Here is an 18,635-nt window from a genome sequence, read left to right as displayed (position 1 = left end):
GTAACCAGCACAGCCCAAGATGGACCAGTCTCATCACTGACCTTTGCTGTCCAGTGATGGTGGCAGCCATAGTTATTTTCCTTTAGCAGCTCATAGGATGGGAACACACACATAGCTGTAAATGGGGGTTTGGCAGGAGAATGAAGGCACCAGTATTCAGAGCAGCCAAAGGCTCAGAAATAATGTTCTGCTGTGACTCTTCCAAACTGACATCTTGATGTTGGGATTATAAATGAAATCATTGTTCTGACAAAGGCCAAGACTAATAGAAAGCCTTTATTACTGGCCCATTGGCTAATTCTGCTTGTCTAACCCCTTTGCATGGACATAGTGTTAGCAAACATGCTCACAGAGGATGCTTTGTGTGAGATCTGGCCCGGTGAAGGATTACTAGGGGGCACAAGGATATCTCAATGACAAGTGTTCTTTGACTAAAATTTGCAATCCTGCTCCCCCTCCCCCCCAGGCCTCAAAAGAGAGTGACTGGGTTTTTAATCTACAGTTTGTATGAGTGATATTTGCTTTGTGTCCTATCACCCTTGTTATTCAACTGTTCTCTCGTTGCAAGCAGGTGAAGTACTGCCTAAAAGAAATAGTTTCTTCTGCTGAGGTTCAGTGCAGTTGACAGTTGTCATATAGAAGCACTACACTTCAATATAGGTTCCAATCTTAAAGAGCTCTAATCTGTTCTCTCCTCACACAGGGAATGTCTAGGAGCCAGGGACCCATACTGTGGCTGGGATAACAAACAGAAACGATGCACCACCATTGAGGACAGCTCCAACATGAGCCTATGGACTCAGAATATTACTGAGTGCCCGGTAAGTGGAAATTAAAACAGAAGAGGTAGAAGAGTGTGTGTGTGTGTGTGTGTGTGAGAGAGAGAGCGAGCGCATTATAGTCAGCGTATTGCTCAGTACATACATTTCTACGCTCTAGGATCTCTGAGTCCTGCTGCGGGCTTCCTAAACCCCCAGTTAAGTCAGAGCAGCCTCAAAGCTGCTTTAATGTATGCACTACTTCTCTCGGCTTTCTGTGGGAAATGAGAATAGCTGAAGTGCCGTGCTCTCTGGCCCTGCCCAGCATGTCCCAACTCATCTCTGACACACACCTTATGTGAGGGACTGGGAGGCAAGAGCTGGCATAGAGCTCTTGTGACAACTCTGTGCTGGCCAGAGAAACTCCTTGTGCTGGGCTATATTCTATTGGAGAAGCAGAAAGAGGCTGAACATAAACAGAGAATCAGGTCGTGTGTGTGTGTGTGTGTGTGTGTGTGTATAAGGGGGGAGAATACTAGAGTGGGGGGAGCATAAAGAAGGAGAGGGTGATGGGGGCGTATGTTAAAGTGGAGAGAATTTTATCTGTATGTGTAGGCGCAAGTAGAAGGGAAAGGTGATGGGGTGTGTGTGTGTGAGAGAGAGAGAGAGAGAGAGAGAGAGAGAGATGAAATTGTAACCCTCCTCTCATCTGAGTAGGATTCAAACACGGTTTAAGGCACTCAAAGGGAACACTTTTCTGTTCTTATCATGGTCTCTGAAATGTCATTGCAACAAAGCAGCAAACTGGCTGACTTTCTGCCTATCATATCCAGTTCATGGCTGCAGTCTTTGAAAGCTGCATGGCCAAGTTAATTCCTGCTGCTTGAACCATATCTGTAAGATTGCAGGAAAGAGAACTACTCTGATTACCTTGCAATGTGGAAAATAAAGGATTTCTCTTCAACCTCCATTGTTATCTAATGCCATTTAGTGTGCTAATGCGGCTAAATACAGCAGGCTGAGAAGGGGCTGGGTGGGTTATATCTTCAATATGCTATTTATGTCTGGAGGTGCTGGGATATTTATTTCTCTTATCTATCTATCTTCTCAGAAGATTTCCCAGGAAATACTAGTCATTACTTCAATCCATCCTCTGCTTGGCAGGCTTAAGTCTTTCACCACTGGATTCAGAGGCTTGTGTGTTTATAACCCTCTAGTGTGGTGCTTCCTGATTGCACAAGCTGTTATCTCATCCGGTTTGATGCCTGTGTTTGTTGATAGGTGTGTGAGGTGTTAATCCTCTAGTTCCAACACATCCGCCATGGCAGAACAGTGGGGAACGTGCAATTCCAGATCATTGTTTCAAGGTTATAAAAGCTGCACAGAATATTCAGGAGCATTCTGAATATTGTGTGCTCCTAGGGACATTCATTTCACCTTTGTGTTAGAATTTAATATGCATATAGTTTTAGTTTTGGGTTTTTTATTATTAATATATTAATTTTCATTGATATAGTACTTTTCATTCCAAGTACTTTAAAAACCACATACATTACAGAAATAACTTCCTCTCGCTCTTCCCCCTCCCCCCCCACTGAAATATATCAATCTCTGATGTGGAATGGAACAGCTGATTTAAGGCCCTGATTCAGCAATGTATTAGGGTTACCATATGTCCGATTTTCCTGGACATGTCCGGCTTTTTGGTCCTCAAATCCCCGTCCGGGGGAAATTGCCAAAAAGCCGAACATGTCTGGGAAAATGCCAGCATCCCTGCCCCAGTCCCCTGCTTACTTGCGTGGCTCCAGCAGGCTGCTAGCTGCAGGCGTATTCCCCGCTGCGGCGGTGGCTGCTGCTGCTCCCCCCAGATGCCTCAGCTCTGTGCAGCTGAAGAGCGGAGCTGCCCGAGTGCTACCGGCTTCACAGTTTGCCGGGCAGCCCCCAGACCTCCAAACCCTGCGCTCCCGGGCTCCAGCTGCACTGGCGAAGCGCCCGGCCGGGGGTGCAGAGGGTCTTATCTGAGCGCTCGGGCAGCTGTTTCGCGTGGCTGAGAGGGAGGAGGGGGAATGTGGGGCGCTCAGGGGAGGGGGCGGAGTTGGGGCGGGAACTTTGGGGAAGGGGCGGAGTTGGGGGTGGGTCCGGGGCGGGGACTTTGGGGAAGGGGCAGAGTTGGGGCAGGGAAGAGGCGGGGCCGGGGCCCCGTGGAGTGTCCTCTTTTTTAAAACCTTAAATATGGTAACCCTAAATGTATGGAAGCATACACCCAACTTTAAGTGCATGGTAAACACCTTGCTCAGAAGGGCCGAACATTACAGTAAACAGAAAAGTGTTTTACCCATTTAAAATGCAGTGGCATGTAGGTAAATAGAATGCAGTGACCCAACTCAGAATTTGGCTGGGACACTGAAGTTAACAGGCCTGCCCTTGTGAAGAATGCCTCTCCGTTATCTCTTTTGTTTTACTTCCTGCGTCTTGGAGAATCCAGATTTTTATCTTATTGGGTTTCAGGTACTTGATCCATAGTATTCTGTTAAGTACTATCCAAGGAACTATATAAATAAACATTTTTATTAATCATAAATTATGCACACTGCGTTAAAAGAATGCCATTCAAGTTGCAAATCAAACACTCAAAAGATAGAAAATATCATAATTAAAGTTGCCAGTGCAGCATTAATTCAGCCTCTTTGCATGTATGCATTATGGTAATCTTTAATTACATGATCACGCACAAGTTCTTCCACAGGACCACTGCCTGATTCACTGTATTATATGGTCAGTGCTCATTTAATGAGCAGCTGTTCAATATTTTGTTTTCTCCTCATTGTTCAATGCATAGCACATGCTTTTTTCACTGCACCCTATTCAACTTCTGCTCTAGAGAGAGAATGATTAACTTCCTCAGGAGCTTTTCTGTGGCACTTATCCCTGTAGGATCTGAGTGCTACACTAATGCCTTTACTTTCACAAAATATCTGTGAGGAAAGGGATGATATTATCCCCATTTTACAGATGGGGCATAGAGGCAGAGAAAGACCTGCTCTGTCCTCCCAGCATGGATACAATCTTCATGGAATTCCACTTCTAAAATCTAAGAAGTCTCTATTGAGCTCGTGCAAACTGATTTTTTTTAAAGGCTTATAACTTGGCCAAATTTGGGACAGCAAAAGGCACATCCCTGATTCACCTCTCTGCCAAATTTCAAACCCATGTTCCAAATCATGGGGACACTAGAGCTGTTGAAAGAAAAAGACATCAGAAATTTTTAACCTAGGGAAAACAATGTGTTTCTCCCTAGCCTTGCTCTAAGAAATGGCTGAAATTAAAAAATCAGCCTGAGGTGGACACCCGTCATGGAAAACCAGCCCAAATGGCTGAGTCTGGCAAAGCTATATGGAACTGAAAACGGGGTCTTATAATGAAAAATGTTGGGCAGCATTAATATTAGGTGGTGCTCATGGGCAGCGGGTGAAGCTTCCCCTGAAGGAGGCTAGCTCCCTGTCCCACCCGTGGCCCCCCACTCTGCCCCCCACCGCCACTCACTGCGTTCCTCCTTTCCTCCGCCCCCCATGAAGCTCCCTGCATCCCTCCTTTCCACCCCCCCTTCCCCATGAGGCCCCTGCTGCTCTCCACTTCCCTACTCTCCTCCAGACGCCCCCTCCCCTGGGAGGTCCCTCCCTGCTCACACTCTCAGCATCCTTTCTCTCCTCCACCCTCCTCCTCCACCGCCCGTGAGCAGCGGGTGGGAGGGGGTAAAGGAGAGGAGGGATGCAGGGCGGTGGGGGCCTTGCGGGGCAGGGGAGGTGGAGGAGAGGATGGACGTGGCGAGCAATGGGGGACCTCCTGGGGAGGGTGGAATGGAGGAGAAGAAGAGGGACTCCCCAGAAAGCAGGGGACGGGGCTTGGGGAAGGGGCGGAGCAGGGTCAGGAAGAGGCTGGGTACAAGTGAGGCCACTACGGCCCTGGTGTCTCGCGGCGGCAGCTGCATCAGGGGAGTCTAGGCCTATTTTACTTGCCAATTATGGTGGTGCTACCATCCCCACCTGTAATATTTGAGTATACATTAAAATTATCTGCTCTGCATAAAAACAGGTCAGTCTGGATTTTTAGCTTGGATTCTGAGCACCGCTGCTTTTGGGCCTGTTTCTGCATTCCTTGAACTCAGTGAGACATTTAAGTTGTGCGAGCAGTGGAGGATTGGACCCTTCTGCATATGTGGGTCTATTTATGATTAACAAGGAGTCTCTTATTTGATCGTGTAATAATTTCAAAGGTGTATTTGATTACAGAGGTTTTAAAATGTATCTCGTTTATATGATGGCTACAAAGGAGCCACCACGGAGACCTGTTCTGGAAAAGATCAATGCATGGTTTTTTATCCAAATTCCCGAGCTTGCTCTTTTCAAAATGTCACTACAAACTTAAGGATGGAATAATAATCCATATGTAATTTCTTAAAAAAAAACTTCCCACACTTGCAACGTGACATGTTTATAAATCTCAACATTTCAGCCATTTTGTTTATTTATTTAAATGTTGGGTTGTTTCCCAGTACCAATTACGAGCCAATAATTATTTATCAGCTTTTTATGTTTAAAAACGGAAGCAACGGGCCATATCATACCATTGATTTCTAAGCAGAACTCCTCATGGAAATCAGCAAAAGCTTCTGGCTTAAAAATGAACAGCATGATCCACTATTTGGATTTTTACTTTTGAAAAGCAAGAAAAGAAAAAATGATAATCCAGAATCAAATGTTCGAAAGTAGCTCTCTTAATTTTCTAATTTTGTAACACCCACGCTGTATTAATTTTACGTCTGTATTTAAAATCACAAAATCAACCAAAAATAAATAATGTCCTCCTTTGGGACATCTTGCCTGGTAACCTTCAACCCAGAATGAATTTTTGCTGCTGAATGACAATGTGTTGAAAACAAAGGTTTGCAACAGATGCTTGAAACCCCTTAGCCACAATATGACGAGCACAGTAACAGATCTAAATTACTTCCATGTCATTGCTGCGGGTTGCTGAGGCTGTTAGATGGACTGAGGGGGATGAAGACAGCTCTCAAAAGTGCCTAGTTAAAGCTTAACATAAGGCCAGACGGGGGAGGAGGAGTGAGAGAGTTCTACTCCGGATTCTACAATTGACTCAGTGTGTGGCCTCAGATATGTCACTTAACCTTTTTGTGCCTCAGTTTCCTCATCTGTAAAGCTGAGGAAAAGATGCGTACGTCCCCGGGGTAGTGACGGCTAGTTCAGAATGATCGTAGAACTCTTTAAAGCTGTAGAGGGATAAACATTAAGCATGACAATGTTGGTTTTGTTTGCGGCTGTATCTGGCTCAGTACTTGGGCCCGAGATGTTAGCCAGGGCCCCAGTCTATTCCGTTCTTATCATTCTTGGAATGAGACACAAAGACCAATTTCCATCTTGTCTTTATTGGCAGTTTCACTATAGCTGCAGGATTTTGTGCAGGACCGTATTCCTTGCATACCTCATGAGAAAGGGCAGGAACCAGGGGCAACTGGAGGTGCAGTTGCTGGGCGGCAGAGGAGGCATGAGGCACTTCCTTCCATGTGCCCCTGCACTCCTGCCTGAGTGGCACTGCTGTTGCCTCCGTCCCTCTCTGCTGCTCCGGAAGCAGGGAGCAGCCAGAGGAGAAAGGTGCAGAGGTTGTCAGTTTCCGAGAGCCGACCCTGTGGCTGGGTGTTGTGGGAACGGGGCCAGGGGTTGGGATTGGGTCTGGAAGTACAAATGTCACAGGAGATGCCTGACACATGGCGAGTCTGTTTCCTTTCACTTTGACCATATTGCAGAAGCACAGTTCTGGAACAGCTCAGCAAACTCATTTCTCTTCCGCAAGGCCCTTGGCTTCACTTTGCACTAGAATTCTGTGACCTTACGCCTGTGCATCACATAGGAGCGTCTGTGAGATGGGCAACTTCCTGTAGCAAAAGAAAGAGAGTGAGAGGGGTGGGGGGGATAGGAATGGTTGTAGAATTAATTTCAATAGGAAGATTGTTTGATTAAACAATTGTGCCTGGATTTTTTTTTTTTTTTTTTTTTTTTTTTTAAGTATAAATCATGACCAACATGCAAGGTTATTTTTCTTTTGTAGGATAATTTAGCGATCCTGAAAGCATGAGACTAACAGCAAGCCAGGCATCGCATGAGCAGATACGGACACCCCATCTCTCACACATCTCAATCCCAGCCTGAAACTTCCCCTTATTCCAGTTTTTTGCACTTGCATGATTACCCTGATTTTTTTTTTATTATTATTTATTATTTATTTGTGTTGTAATGCCTGGAATCCCCGAGTCACAGAGCAGGAGGCCAGAGTGCTAGGTGCTGTACAAACACAGAATGAAAAGACAGCACTTACCCCAAGCTGAATATATTTGAGTTTTCCGGAGACGAGTGACACAGCCTACAAGATAAGGCATTGGACTGGCCACAGGAGACCTGTGCTCTATTCCTTGCTTTCCCATTAACCTGCTGTGTGACCTCGAGCAAGTCATTTCACTTACCTCTGTGTGTCTGTTTCATCTCCCCTCCTCTGCCTATGTTATCTAAATAGATTGGAAGCTGCTTGGGACAGGGGCTGTCTCCTGCAGTGGGGCTCTGAGCTCAGCTGGATGCTACAGTAATATAAATAGTAAATAATAAATTTGACGGCAATAGTCTCAAACATTGCAGCAGTACTTTAGTAAACGGTGGAGTTTTGGACTGTGAACACGGGAAGACAGTGGTTAGGCTGCTAGTGGGCAGTGCCTACTGCCTATCATGCTGCGCAATATTGTCTCATTGCTCACTTGTACTCCCTATCTGTCCATATCCACCTGTTGTCTCTTGTCTTCTCCTCAGATGGTAAGCTCCTTGGGGCAGGGACTGTGTCTTTGTTCTGTGCTTGCACAAGACCTAGCACAGTGGGCTCCTGGTCCATGACTCGGCCTCCCAGGTGCTAGGGTAAGACAAATAAATAACGATAACAACAAAATGTGGTGGTGTTTTAAAGGCTGAGGCGGTGTGAGATGATATCTGAAGGTGTGGCAGTTTTGTGAGAGAGGCAGACAATGCTCTTCTGGGATGCGGTAGTAGCCTGAGGGAGCTTTGCTGCTTGTATACGCATGTTAGGTATGCAGGGTGGAATTCTGAGGGTAAATATTGGCTCAGCATAGTCTGAAAATAACCCCAGCTTTTGAATCCCGCTCACAGGCACAGACAGCTCCTGTCTAAGCTGCATCTTAATCCTCTCAGCAGCTTTGTTTGCCATGTCTATTGTGGTGCTGTCTCCAGTAATGTAAACTCTCTGTAGTCACTTCTTTTTTTTCTTTTCTTTTTTTTAAATTAGGTGAAAAACCTGACGACAAATGGGAGATTGGGGCCCTGGTCCCCGTGGCAACCATGTGAGCATTCGGATGGGGACAGCACAGGCTCTTGTATGTGCAGGTCACGGTCCTGTGACAGCCCTCGCCCTCGCTGCGGGGGTCGCAGCTGCGAAGGGGCCAGGATCGAGATTGCAAATTGCTCAAGGTACCGCTGCATGGCTGGGAAGGGAACAGGGTGGGTCCTAAATGTCTGGTCTCCTCACCTATGTTTCCACTGGTATCGTCTTGTCTCTGGGCCACATTTGGCCCATGGGGTAAGTGGGCGCAACTCCAGTTAAAGTCAATAGGAGCTGCAGGGACTCGGCTCCTCTGAAAAACAGGCTGAATGTGTGTCAAGTGAGGTCCCCAAAAACTGAGAGGTCCCCAAGTGAGCGGATGTATTGGAAAATGTTGGACTTGGCCTCTCTGGGGCTCACTTTCCCCCTGCTGTACAGTGGGAATAGTGAGACGACAGTGCGGTGGCAGGAGGCTTATTTAGGTAACGACTGAACAGTGCTGTGAAGATTAAAATGTGCTAAGCACACTAGTGTTGTGTTTCTGGCCTTGGAAGTGTGGCCAAATGGAAGGGGCTGAGAGACAGTCTATTGCACGGGAGAGTTCAGGTGCCTCCTTTGTGTGCCGGGGTCCCTGAGTTAGTGAACCATCAGCATCACGCCACGTAGGGGATTGGTGCCGGCTGGCGGCATGAGACAAGGGCAGACCTAGGAAAGCGTCCCTATTCAGGACAGGACTTGCTTATGTCTCATTGCAATCAGTGGGACTTAATTGTGGATTTAAAGTGAAGCTTGTGCTTAAGTGCTGCCCTAATAGAGCTCGGTTTAGGCCTATGTTTGAGTGCTTTCCTGAATCGGGATCCTATATAGCTTTAATCTACCTCAGCCCCTCTTTAAACACTCCTCAGACTGAGTAGGCCTCACCTCCTCGTTCTGCCTACCCAGCAGAGCCAGCCATTCCTGCCACTGCTCTGCTGCCTCGTATTGAGGTGACCCTTTCTCTCCGTGACCATGTCAGGCCCACCAGAGGGACAAGCATTTCAGGATCGCTCACGTTATAGGCTCTGGTCCAGCGGGAACAGTGGTGGGAACAGCCTGTAAGAAGTGGCTGAAATACGTATTCCATCATAAAACATAGGAAGGCAGCAGGGTTTGAAAAATAGGGACATCTGGTCATCCTACATCCACGTAAGCCCTAGAATTTCCTTTAATTGACTTCAGATGCCATTGGGATGTTTCCTCAGAGAGAAAGCAGGATGTTTAAAGATGAGTTTTATTAGAAAGCAGGAGTTGGAAATCTGAAAATGGAAACTTTTTGTTGCCATTGAGACTCCTCTCCACTTGGAATACAAATCACCTGATGGCAGGAAGTGTTATTTTTATGAGGAATATTTTTTGTATATATTTTCTTTTCCTGCTACAACAGCAACAAAAATCCTCCTTGTAGTGTTTTTCCCTTTTAAGATTTTGCGTAAAACCTCTCCTACTGGATTGAGGACTGGCAGGTGAGAGGTGGGTTAAAACATGGAAGAGTAAGATTTTCATGTAAAAGGATCTTTCATTCCTTCACCTATATGGGGAGGAGGGGATATCCAGCACTGTTCTGAAGTCAGGCTGCTCAGAGAAGGTAAGAGCTGATAACGAACACAAAAAACGTTCAGGGCAACTTGGGTTTTAACTTTCATCCTGTACCATGATTGGTGCCAGGCTAAAACGCACTTGTTGCCAGCAGTGTTATTAGTTCAGTAAAGGTTTTGAAAAGTAACATCTGTTTTCCAGCTCAGCTTTCGAGCATGGCTGTAACAGGAGAGCACCTGAGTCGTTTCTTGAGTAGACATCAGAAAGTGGCATTTTTTACAAAATGAGATTGCTGGACTAGAAACAGTAACACATTGATATGAGGTCTTCAGGGAGAGAGATAGGCAACTATCTGGTGGCTCAGTCTGAGATGAGAATCTGTGGCACATGAAAGACCGTAATCTAATTCTTCTGTCCCCTGGTCCTATTGAGATTTATGATCTAGTAGTGTTACCAACCCCTATCATACATCAGGCCCCCAAAATTGTGATTGGGGTTAAAAATCATGAGATTTTTTTTAAATTAATAAATGTTGGGGTTTTTTATTTGCCAAATATCACAGGATTCGTGATAAAATCCTGAGTTAGCAACGCAAGTTATAGCAAATCTGTAGTGTCAGCGTGCTTTCGATGGAGAGGGGTAGTTTTCCCAACTCCTGGGCATTGGCAGAGTTGGTTTTGTGGACCCACCACACCTGAATCCCATTTAGTGGGAGGACCAGTTCATGCAATGAGGGTTGGGTTTTAACATGCAAATGTTGGGGTCTGCTGTTGTGTGAGCATATTGACTAGAGAAGGAAGGTAAAGAGATATTGGAGGGGATTGGTCAATGAGACTTGTAGAGGAATGGGATTGAAGGGAAAGGGAAATCATCAACAGTAACATCACAGAAAACTCAGAGAATCCTCAGGTGGGACTTTCAAATTGTTCAGCATTGGCTTAACTCTGCTTTGTTTGAAGTCAATGGGAGCTTTGCCATCAACTTCAGTGGGAATGGAGTTAGGCCAAGGTTGAATGCTTCTGAAAATCTCAGTCCTAACTTGGGGCCTATCGCTTGGGTCTGGCTGAAGGGAAGTGAGCCTTTTTAGAACTAATGTATCCCAGTGATTTAGTGGAGCTGCCCTTAGGAACTTTACAGCCTAAGCCTTTGAGTATAGCATGAAACTGGAAGAATTGTAATTAACCCAAATAGCCTGTTTTCTCATCTGCCCCCTCTCTTTTCTCTGTCAGAAATGGAGCTTGGACACCCTGGTCCGCCTGGGCCCAATGCAGCACCTCCTGTGGGATTGGCTTTCAGGTCCGTCAGAGATCGTGCAGCAACCCTGCTCCGCGGTATGGGGGCAGGGTCTGTGTGGGACAGAGCAGAGAAGAACGGTAAGAGGCATTCACAGCCCAAACACTAAAGGGTGTTTCATCCAGGGCAGTGCATTCACTTTCAAGGTTATAAATATGTAGCAGCGGGAAGGATGGGTCTGAAGTTAACGCAGATGAAACGCTAAGAGCTAGTGTTAATGCAGTGTTAGGGCTGATCAGTCAAGCACATAGAAGTGAGGGAATTCCAGAATTAAGATGCATTAGCTCACCCACATTGACCATCCTCTATATTGTAACAAAGCTGAGAAAATCTAAGGCCTTGTCTAGACTAGTGGGGTGGGTCGACATAAGTTACGCTACTCCAGCTATATAAATAACGTAGCTTAGGTTGACTTAACGCGGTGTCTTCACTGCGTTGTGTCGATGGGAGATGCTCTCCCGCCGGCTTACTTTACTCTTCTCAGGGAGCTGGAGTACCAGAGTTGGCCGGAGAGTGCTCTGCCATCGATTTCACTAGACCGCTAAATCGACACTCAGCAGCGTTGATCTCCCTGGTAGTGAAGACAAGCCCTAAGACTTCAGTTACCACCGTGCTGCATGCCATGATTTCTCAGAACTTCGCCGTAGTAGCAGGGATAGAACTGACATCTTCTTGCCCCAAACACAGATGATCCTATCTCTTGTGCTAAAAGAGAATCTCTATTAGCAGTATAACGCCTAGGATACTCAGTTGAGCAGTTCTGATTCCACCCACTAGAGGGCAGTGGTGTACATACACTCTAGTCAGAGTACACATCAGTTGCACCTTAATTACAACTCCAATTCACTCCGTTAGGTCAGTGTTAATGGTAATTATGTGCGAAAAAGAAAGGACCCAGTTTGACTTTCAGATCTTAGGTTGAGTTTGCAGGGTTGGGCATGAGAAAAAACAGTTTTTACTTGAAAACAGGAAATCTGATCTGGAATCAGTGAAAGACAATACGTTTTCCACAGAATCACTTCTCAGAGTCCAGCCACTCTTTAAGCAAATGCTTTAAAGTATCCCCATGTGGTTTCTAGCTTTGACATTTCATTAAAGGCCATTTCTACTTGGCTGCAGATTTTTGCTGGTCTCTTGAGTAGTGACTTAAGACAGGTTTCTCTGTGTTTTTCACTGTGCAAAGGGTAATTCATTTCACTTTCTTGACTCTGGACATCTTCATGTTTGGCTTGATTTGTGGCCATTCAAAAGGAACTTTAAAGACTGCATGTCAGTTGTGCTCTAAGTTTAAAGACTGGAGTGATTAAAATTCAGATGGAGTTTGATTCAAAAGTTGAACAAAAATGATGTTCCCTTTTTAAAAGGAAACATGAAACAACATTAATCTGCTTTTAGGTACAGCCCAACTTCAAACACTAGTTACCTGTGTTCCGAACATCAATAAAGGTGGGATTTTCAAAAGAGCAGTTTGTCATAGGGTTGCCAGGTGTCTGATTTTCGACCAGGACAACGGGTCGTAAAGGGGCCCTGGCTACTCTGGTCAGCACTGTTGACCGGGCCACTAAAAGTCTGGTTGGCAGCGTAGTGGAACTAAGACAGGCTCCCTGCTTGCCCTGGTTCCGCACAGCTCTCCGAAGCGGACGGCATGTCCAGCTCCTAGGTGCAGGGGCGGCCATGAGGGGTCCATGCGCTGCCCCCACTCTGAGCACCGGCTCCACAGCTCCCCATTGGTCGGGAACTGTGGCCAATGGGAGCTGCAGGGGCAACGCCTGTAGGTGCGGGCAGCGTGCAGAGCGCCCTGGCCCCTCTGCCTAGGAGTCGGACATGCCAGCTGCTTCCAGGAACTGCGTGGAACCAGGGCAGGTAGGGAGTCTGCCTTAATCTTGTGCCGCCGATGGGGAGCCGCCTGAGGCAAGCGCTGCCCAGCTGCAGCCTGCACCCTGAACCCCCCTCCTGCAGCCCAACCCCCTGCCCAAGGTCAGAACCCCTCCTGTATCCTAACTCCTTCCCAGAGCCTGCACCCTCACCCGCTCCTGCACCCCAACCCCCTGCTCCAGCTCTGAACCCCCTTCTGCACTCCATACCCCTCATCCCTGGCCCCACCCCAGAGTCCACACACCCAGCCAGCACCTTCATCCCCACCCACACCCCAACCCCCTGCTCCAGCCTTGAGCCTGCTCCCACACCCTGAACCCCTCATTTCTGGCCCCAGCCAGAGCCCTTGCCCCCTCCTACACCCCAAACCCCTGCCCCAGCCCGGTGAAAGTGAGTGAGAGTGGGGGAGAGCGAGAAACAGAGGCAGGGGGGATGGAGTGAGTGGGGGTGTGGCCTCAGAGAAGGGGCAGGGCAGGAGCAGGGCAAGGGTATTTGGTTTTGTGCGATTCGAAAGTTTATCAAGGGCTCAGCACCTGTAACTGGGGACAGATTGAAGCGCTCTCCTCCCATGTAGGCACCTAAAATAAGGACCAGATTTCCAAAATGCTCAGCACCCAGCGTCTGCCATTGTGGCACATGTGGGTTGGGGGTATGGCTTTTTTGAAAATCTATCAGATTGATTTTGCTATCCAAAGGAGATCTGAACTCTTTTGAAAATGTGCCCCGGACTGTGGGTGCTGAGCTTGTTAGCAAATCTCCCCCTAAATGGTTAACCACCTTGGGTGAAGTGCCAAGTGTGAAATTCACTCCTGTGTGGCATGCCAGCAAAGCCCACACTTCCCTTGAGTTTGACTTCGGTGGCACATGAATTTCACCCAAAACGTATGTAATGGCTGTGATCCTGCTTTGGGGGTGGCATTTAAAGCCCATATCCCTCTGTCCTTCGGATGCCTCTAGTAAGTGACAGGGATTCTCTGATGTGCTTTGCCCACACTCTTTCAGATTCTGCAACGAGAACAGTCCATGCCCATTACCAATATTTTGGTCTTCGTGGGGCCCCTGGAATAAATGTAGTGCGAATTGTGGTGGAGGGATACATTCCAGGCAGAGGTCCTGCGAGAATGGCAACACCTGCCCAGGCTGTGCTGTGGTATGTATTATTTACTGGCATTGTATTCAGCCTACAAGGGAGCTCGTGTTTATTTTTTCATTTTTTGTGCTAGTAAAAAATTGCCAGGAGCAACTTCTGCTAGGCGAGATGGGGAGAATGGTAGGTCAGTGGATTCATTCTATATTGGGAGGTAGCCAAAGCTCATGGAACTTGATGCCGGGGTGGAGGGAGGGAGGGGTATCTTTACACTGACATCAGTTGGCTTTCGATCAGGCCTTTTGCCCTCGCTTGTCTGGGAAACTGAGAGCGTTCCAGCAGTTTTTTTCCTTTACATCTCACTCCCGTGGAGGAGCCTCCTGCAGTTAGCGGGAGCCCTGCACATACCACAGAAATGGGCCTCACGCGCATTTGACAATAGAAGGTGTATTTAATCAGCCTGCCGGTGATACACTGGTTAACATTTCCATTGTATTTCTCCGCAGTTTGTCAGCTGATGGGTGCACACTATTTTGAATTAGTTTGTTTTAGAAAGGTTTTTCTTTATGAAGGATTTTCCTATGTGTAAGCAGATTTGATCAGGGACCTCTGATTTTGTTCACAAGCCATTTGGTATCTACTCTAGAGTCATATAAAGTCCTGAAGCAGGAATATTCTTATCCCCTTGCCAGAAGGAATTCCCTTATTTTTTTTAAAAAACAGGAACTCAGTGTTATTCATTGGAATTCATCCTGTAACATGGTGGTGATGGGGTTGTCAGAATCCAGGACCACCATGTTATCCACCCATACAGAACCTCTACAAATGTCAGTAGGAATTCAGACCTAGACTGAGGACCTATATGGCCCATCACCCTCACCGTGTATGTCAGAAACCCAAATCAAAAGAGAAGTTTTCTAAAAGCCTCTTCAGAAGTAAACAGATAGTGCCACGACTGGAATATAAAGTGCTGGAGAATGGGCTAATGCTTTTACTTCAATGATGGGCCATGCACTTCTGTAGATTTAACTTTCAGGATTGTCCCACTGCTGTTCACAGCCCCAGAGATTTACTATTGGTATAATTTATTTCATTTATTACTTGCATTGTGGCCCTGCCCAAAATGTGTTAGGCACTGTCCAAATGTGTGCAAAGACCTGTTCCCTTCTCCGAAGAGCTTGCAATCGGCAAAGAAACAAAAACAAAGAAACAAAGAAAGGAGACATAGGCCACAAGTCAGTGGGTGAAATTCATCCCATGCCGAAGATCTGTATGAGGCCTCTGTACCAGTTAACTCCCAGTTAATCCCTCTGGATCATGCTGTCCTTCTGCATGGGGGTGAATTGTCTCTGGAGCACTCAGGGTGATGCAGGTGCCTGCCTTCTTAGAGCCATGTGTTTTCGTGCTGGTTTCTTGAGTGTAAAGGAATTCCTGCCTCTTAGCTGTGCTGCAGACGTGTTAGTCATTAAGCTCATCCCTAAGCAAGTTGGGAGTAACGAGAAGTGATTTTCCTGGTTGGTAGGAATACAAGACCTGCAATCCAGAGGGCTGCCCAGAGGTGCGCAGAAACACGCCCTGGACCCCCTGGATGCCCGTGAACCTCACCCAGAATGGAGCCCGCCAAGAGCAGCGCTTCCGCTACACCTGCCGCGCCCAGCTGTCTGATCCTCACGAGCTGCAGTTTGGGAGGAAGAAGACGGAGAGTCGGTTCTGCCCCAATGACGGCTCGGCGGTTTGTGATACCGACTGTACGTCCCGCCGGCTCGCCCAGAGCCCGAGGCCAAGCTCTGCTTTGCATCCTTTGTGGTGGTGAAAGGGGGGCGCAGTCAGGAATAAACGCTGACCTGTGCTCTGACACCATCACATACTGCAGGGATGGCAAGAGTCTCTAGACCCAACTGTCACTGGCCCTAGCATGGGAGCACCATGCAGGGAGGCTGCAAGGAGCATTTGTTCTCCTGCACTCAAGGGGACACAGTCTTACTACACTCCCATAAGCACAGGGATTGACTGCTTCCTCCTAGTGCCCGCAGGGGGCTGAGATGCTGCAGGTGGGGGCGTAGCCTCACCCCGTTCTCTCTAGCGGGAAGGGACATCCTGAGGTGTGGCATGTACGCTCCCACTGCATGTTCTGGAGGCCCAAGGGGAAAGCACAAATCTTCCTGGTGCTGCCTGTGGGGCAGAGAACTTCTGTGCTGCCTGTAGCACAGGTCAGTGCTTTTCAGGCCCAGTTGGGCCCTCGTCAGTTTGTTGCCCCTGTGACATTGCGGGTTTGGTTTGTCACTTCACTGGGTTTGCACAGGGAAACCAGATTGCTCCCTTGCATTTCCCTTTCGGTTTCACTCTGGAGCAGTCGAGCCACGCTGTTGGCACTGGGTTTCCAGCACCGCTGGGGGATGCAGTTTCCACAGAATTCCTCCCCAGAGCCTGAATATGGAATGAGTTTGTTTCCAAGCCAAAGCCCTGCCACAAAATTAACAGTTTTGTGTCTTATTTGTGCTTCTTGAAGCTCTAGTTGACGATCTTCTAAAGACTGGTAAGACCTCTGCACGGATTATCAATGGGGGCTGGTCCTTTTGGGGGGCCTGGTCATCGTGTTCCAGGGACTGTGAATTGGGCTTTCGGATCCGGAAGAGAACATGCACAAACCCAGAGCCGAAAAATGGTGGCCTGCCCTGCGTGGGGTCAGCAATGGAATACCAAGATTGTAACCCACATCCCTGCCCAGGTAAAAATTTCTTTCCGCCACAAAATTATGTGCTCTTCTCATGAAGACTCAATAATTCTAAATGTCTGTTTTTAACTTGTATCACTTTTTTGAAGGTATTTAAATAAGCTTTGGGCAGCCTGTGATACATGCACACTTCAGTGCTATGCCTTATGCCCTCTGTCGTCCCTAGAGAGCGACGTACCAACATGCTCTAGAGAGCAGCACTGTAGCTTAATTTCCATTTTTCTAGCCACTAGAGGGTGACTAACACACACTTGTGCAGGCATAGTGCTCCATCCAACAGAGGGCAGTGTGGTGCCCTTACCCCGGTGAGAGGACAACAAATGTGGGTTACTACTGCATAGAGATGATTGTTGTGGCAATTTTTGTGTGTGAACACTTCCCGCCTCTCCTGCTTATGTACTGTATTCACCATGGGCATTTCCTCCTGACATCAATTAGCATTTCCTGCACGGCCAGCAGGGAGTATTCGTGCCAGGTTACCTGGTTTTCGAGTTCGTCCTCGTGTTTTTGTTGCACTTCTGGTCCAGAATAGTACTCAAAGTGAAGGCCCTACTTGAATTGCGGGATGATTGTCAAAAAATTGTTACTGACTTGCGGACAAGCCACGGAGAATCGTATCAAAGTCGTAATGGATCTTATAGTTTGTGGTAATAAGGTCCATTATTCTTTCTGTGATTTTCCGCTGTCGGCACCCCAGGGCTGAGAGCAGCAACCCTGGGCTAAGTGCAGGGGCTTCCACTGTCGGCCGCCGGTTCGGACGGGGCTCCCACTGTCAACATTGCAGGGGAAGCCTAATATTGTGGGATCCACAATTTCCGCAGTGTTGCGAATTAAGTAGGGCCTTACTCGTAGTCCATGGACTCTCCCCACTCCACTCCTCTTCACCCCGTAGAAACAATTGCAGCTGTCACTTCACCACTGAACAGTAACAATACTTAGCCACTTCCTGTGAAACACTTTATGCCTTGGGGTGAAATCACTATAACTGCTAAGTATCATTATGAGCAGTATCATTTATTATATTTCTTATATTTTAAAATATCAAAGGCGAAGCTAAATGGTGTTGCCATTTTGGTTGGATGTATTCCTGGAGGTTTCATCCTACAACAATAATCTTTAATTAAAGATTAATTCCTGGAGACTCCAGGACAGTCCTGGAGGCTTGGCAACCCTAAAGCTAAAGCTGCCATTTTTAGACAGGAGAGATGTGAACATAATGGTCTGAGCACAATGAGAGGGACAAAATTTGAGCCACGTGGCCCGTAAAAATTAAAAATTTGAACTCTGCAAAGATGGCTTTTACTCCTATTTTGGAACATCCCAGTGGCTTTTCACGAACGGTTGTGCCCTTTTGTGCACCCTGCACAGCTTTTCTTTTTTCCTTTTTGCAGTGATTTATTGCACACTGTTTTGAGTGCATGGTTCTTATATCGGTTTATCTCTGCCTCCCTCCTTCTTTCTCTGTGTGTATAAATACACCGGTATATGTTGCACTGAATCACATTTGAAGGAAAGGAACATGGATATGAGAAAAAGGGGGAGAGTGTCTAGTAGCCAGAATATGGGTTTGTGAGCCCGGACTTATGGGTTCCATTCTCAGCTTTGCCATTGACTGGCTGCGTGACCTCGGGTCAAGTAACTTCTCTGTGCTTCAGTTCTCCAGTCTGTAAAAGGGGTTGATCTACACCTCTCAGAAGGGTGTGCTGAGACTCACTGTTAGTAAAGCACTTTGAAATCTACGCAAACTCAAAGACTAATTATTGCATTAAAAATGTTTGGGTTGTAGCAGCTATTTGTTTCCAAGAAATCTAGGTAGTTCAGCCTCCCCGTAGGTGAAGTGGGCCTTGTCAGGAAATAGGTAAATAATAGATTATGAACGTGGCTATATTATACATGTGTAAGAACAAAGAAACATGAAAAA

General features: G+C 47.0%; 1 protein-coding gene across 2 annotated transcripts in view; it reads left to right on the top strand.

Annotated features, from left to right (window-relative positions):
- SEMA5B (semaphorin 5B) overlaps positions 1–18,635 on the top strand; it is a 349,785-nt gene that overhangs the window by 296,477 nt on the left and 34,673 nt on the right. For both annotated transcript variants that reach the window (XM_034785184.1, XM_034785185.1), the window contains exons 13-18: positions 704–821; positions 8,118–8,299; positions 10,955–11,098; positions 13,896–14,043; positions 15,503–15,728; positions 16,490–16,708. In XM_034785184.1, the coding sequence (XP_034641075.1) occupies positions 704–821; positions 8,118–8,299; positions 10,955–11,098; positions 13,896–14,043; positions 15,503–15,728; positions 16,490–16,708 (1,037 nt within the window). The remainder of the gene's footprint in view (positions 1–703; positions 822–8,117; positions 8,300–10,954; positions 11,099–13,895; positions 14,044–15,502; positions 15,729–16,489; positions 16,709–18,635) is intronic.

The sequence above is a fragment of the Trachemys scripta genome, chromosome 11, assembly GCF_013100865.1.
Source record: "Trachemys scripta elegans isolate TJP31775 chromosome 11, CAS_Tse_1.0, whole genome shotgun sequence".
In the NCBI taxonomy this organism is placed as follows: Eukaryota; Metazoa; Chordata; order Testudines; family Emydidae; genus Trachemys; species Trachemys scripta.
Note: the sequence above shows the minus strand (reverse complement) of the source record. Positions and strands in the feature narration are given on the sequence as shown.